This window comes from Oryx dammah, unplaced genomic scaffold, assembly GCF_014754425.2.
Source record: "Oryx dammah isolate SB20612 unplaced genomic scaffold, SCBI_Odam_1.1 HiC_scaffold_2830, whole genome shotgun sequence".
Taxonomy (NCBI): Eukaryota; Metazoa; Chordata; class Mammalia; order Artiodactyla; family Bovidae; genus Oryx; species Oryx dammah.
Window position 1 is genome coordinate 457 of NW_024072884.1, and position 4,281 is coordinate 4,737.

Below are 4,281 nucleotides of genomic sequence, written 5' to 3' on the forward strand. Positions count from 1 at the left end.
AGGCAACAAGAAGGGTAAATGGCAGTGGTAGTGGAACCAGAGGAAGGAAAAGCTACAATTTATCATGAAATTTGTGACCACTTGATATAAAAAATATGGATGTTTTCTGATAGAAAATGGAGAGTCACAGGTAATAAAAAGAGGAAATCTTATTTCTAAGTATCATTAAAAATATCCATAAGGAGTGATCAAAATTCTCCAAACCAGGCTTCAGCAATACGTGAACCGTGAACTTCCAGATGTTCAAGCTGGTTTTATTTATTTATTTTTTAAATAAATTTATTTATTTTAATTGGAGGTTAATTACTTTACAATAATGTATTGGTTTTGCCACACATCAACATGAATCCACCACAGGTGGTTTTAAAAAGGCAGAGGAACCAGGTATCAATTTGCCAACATCTGCTGGATCATCAAAAAAAATAGAGGGTTCCAGACAAACATTTATTTCTGGTTTATTGACTATGCCAGAGACTCTGACTGTGTGGATCACAATAAACTTTGGAAAATTCTGAAAGAGATGGGAACACCAGACCACCTGACCTGCCTCTTAAGAAATCTGTATGCAAGTGAGGAAGCAACAGTTAGAACTGGATATGGAACAACAGACTGGTTCCAAATAGGAAAAGGCATACGCCAAGGCTGTATATTGTCACCCTGCTTATTTAACTTATACGCAGAGTACATCATGAGAAACGCTGGGCTAGATGAAGCACAAGCTGGAATCAAGATTGCTGGGAGAAATATCAATAACTTCAGATATGCAGATGACACCACCCTTATGGCAGAAAGTGAAGAGGAACTAAAGAGCCTCTTGATGAAAGTGAAAGAAGAGAGTGAAAAAGTTGGCTTAAAGCTCAACATTCAGGAAATGAAGATCATGGCATCTGGTCCCATCACTTCATGGGAAATAGATAGGGAAACAGTGGAACCAGTGTCAGACTTTATTTCTGGGGGCTCCAAAATCACTGCAGATGGTGATTGCAGCCATGAAATTAAAAGATGCTTATTCCTTGGAAAGAAAGCCTAGACAGCATATTAAAAAGCAGAGACATTATTTTGTCAACAAAGGTCCATCTAGTCAAGGCTATGGTTTTTCTAGTAGTGATGTATGGATGTGAGAGTTGGACTATAAGAAAAACTGAGCACCGCAGAATTGATACTTTTGAACTGTGGTGTTGGAGAAGACTCTTGAGTGTCCCTTGGACTGCGAGGAGATCCAACCAGTCCATCCTAAAGGAGATCAGTCCTGGGTGTTCATTGGAAGAACTGATGTTGAAGCTGAAACTCCAATACTTTGGCCACCTGATGCGAAGAGCTGCCTCATTGGAAAAGACTCTGATGCTGGGAGGGATTGGGGGCAGGAGGAGAAGGGGACGACAGAGGATGCAATGGTTGGAGGGCATCACCGACTCAATGAACATGAGTTTGGGTAAATTCTGGGAGCTGGTGATGGACAGGGAGGCCTGGCATGCTGTGGTTCATGGGTTCGCAAAAAGTCAGACACACCTGAACGACTGAAGTGAACTGAACTGAAGGAGTGGAAAAGATACGTGTAAGGGGAGAATTCAGAGACAGAACAGTGCACAGAGTTACTTAAAATTTTACAGTGAAAAGTAATTATACCCAAAGTAAACATATTTTGATTCTGGATGTAAAGGATGTGACCATGTATAACACAATGCTGTTAAATTTTCTCATTTTTTTCCCCTCTGGGGCTAAAAATAGCAAAGAAGGAGTAATGTTGTCTTACTTAAACTCAAAGGAGTTTTTGAATAATAAATATTGGATGTTTGTTTCCTATTGAAGTGGCATCATTATGCTCAGGTGTTACTCAAGTTTTCAATATTTTTCTGCCACGTCTTACCAAGAAGGTCATTCTGGGGTATCCACTTATACAGACGAGTATTGGACCCTAGGGTATCTGGTGTCTTGCCATCATATCTCCATAGAACCTGTTAAGGTAAAGGAAATACCTTATTCCGTGAATTAAACTTCAAAGTCATAGTGTTAAAATTTTAAGCAAATAAAATTTAAATGCCTCTGTATAACATATAAGTAAATCAGAGCATGAGGCCTTAATTGTTAATAACTACTAATATACTACTGAATAGCAATGCCCACACATGACGGACTGATTTTCAGGTTCAATCTGAGATGGAGTGCTACCATGACATCTCACATATGATGACATAGAAAATAGATTTTCAATGACAAATTCAAATATTTAAGAAATTTTTACATGATCTTATTTCTAGGGCAGAAAGACTATGGCAAGTTACTAATAAACCACATATTTTTGTTTTAGTTTGTATTCTAAATCTCATTTTAAGTTTATTCACCAATTTCTTTTTAATTTTTATGTGTTTACTTATATCCACATGTTACTATAACTTATTTTATTTGAATTTTGCAATTTTACTGCAGAGAAGAAAATGCATGCAATCAACAACTTAAGAGAAATACTCTGCATGTTTATATTTGTTAATAATAAGTTAATTAGGGCTGTCTAGGAAATATAATTTCATTTAGATTATAAATTGTTAAATACTACTTCCAAAAACAATGATCTGGAGTTTGTTTTTTGTTTTTTTGTTTTTTTTTCATAAATCCGGATTATTGGAGAAGGAAATGGCAACTCACTCCAGTATTCTTGCCTGGAGAATCCCATGGATAGAGGAGTCTGGAGGGTACAACCCATGAGATCACAAGAGTCAGACATGACAGCAACTAAACCACCACCACCAGATTATTACCACTATTATCATACTAGACTTCGAAATTTTTACCTTTAGAAAAAAAGAGTCAGTTGGCAATTTGTAAGGGACAACAAGGCTGTTGGAAAAGTTTCATAATTGTGACACTAAAGTTATTCAACTGACCCTGAATGCTTCAAAAATGAAGCAGAAAGCACCGACAGTATTGATTAATACGGTCTCTAGGTATAGCAGCAAAGTAAGAACCAGTTTTGTAATTCCAAGCAATTCTCATAAGCTAGATTATAAGTTACTAGTGTTTAACTTCTATTTGCTCTGTGAATGTAAAGTAACTTTAGTTTTTCAGCAAGAAATTAGCCTAAGCAATTAAGAGAAGCCAACCTTTCTCTGAATAGCAACCTGGAAAGCACACTGATTAGGTCTGTTTCAAAACTTAGGGAATGTAAAAGGGACCAGGAATTCCTGGCAAGTACAAACTGCAAGAAGCACTCCAGACTTTTATCAATATTTCTTAACATTATTGAGAGGCCACATATACCATGAAAATTCAACTCCTGAGAACACCTGTCTGTGGATCGTGTCTTCAGGAGTCCTTCGGGAAAATGGGCAAATGACAAGACAGAATTTGGTGATTTCTTTTCTTGTCCACACTACCATTACAATACCAAAATTCACACCAGAACTCTTACATATTTTCTTTGTGATTACACTGTTAATCCAAATTTAATGTCAGGAAAACATTCTATGTACTGTTCTACCATCTACCATATATATTTTATTTTGTTTTTTTTTTAATATAAATCTGAGATAATTTGGAAATATCTTAATAGTTTGTCCTTTTGCATAATATATCTTTAATCAGGGCTTTTTACATAATTTAATAGTTTCTTTAAGTAGTTATCCACTATTAAGTTACTTTACATACTTTTTGTGGAATCTGGGCAAGAGCTGATGCAATTACATTGACTTTTTCTTCTGTTATGTTACTGATCATTGACCCCAAAGTAAATACCACAATACCATTTTCTCCAGAGCTCTGAACAAACTCTTCCATTTCCTGTGAAAAAGAGTTTACTTCATTACAAATGAGCAACAACAGCATAGCAAACATAATTGAAAAGTTCGCCAGAAAAAAAAAAAAACACAACAACTAAAGAGACAAAATCAGACATAGTCTAGAAATTATTAGTCACTGTTTTTTTTTAATATCATGGTAAAATGAGTATAACATAAAATTTTACCATCTTAATCATTCCTATGTGTATGGTTCAATAATGTTAATTATATTTTCATTGTGCACCAATCTCCAGAACTTTTTCACCTGGCAAAGATGGAAGTCTGTACCCATTAAGAAACTCCATTTTCATCTGTCCTCAGTCCCTGGCAACCATTATTCTACTCTATGTTTGCACAGATTAGATTAGTCTGGATACTTTTTTCAAGTTGGATTGTACAGTCTATCTTTTCACCTCTGGTTTAATTCACTTAGCATACGATTCATTCATGTTGAGACACGTGTCAGAATTTTCCTTTAAAGATTGAGTAATACTCCATCTTTTTGTAT

General features: G+C 35.6%; 1 protein-coding gene across 1 annotated transcript; it reads right to left on the reverse strand.

The window, feature by feature from the left end:
- Positions 1–1,653: 1,653 nt before the first annotated feature.
- LOC120859754 (UDP-glucuronosyltransferase 2B31-like) lies at positions 1,654–3,834 on the reverse strand. Its single transcript, XM_040235738.1, has 2 exons — positions 3,643–3,834; positions 1,654–1,955 (listed from the first exon to the last, which is right to left on the reverse strand). The coding sequence occupies exons 1-2, from the start codon at positions 3,826–3,828 to the stop codon at positions 1,824–1,826; spliced, it is 318 nt and encodes a 105-aa protein (XP_040091672.1). The 5' UTR covers positions 3,829–3,834; the 3' UTR covers positions 1,654–1,823.
- Positions 3,835–4,281: the final 447 nt, after the last annotated feature.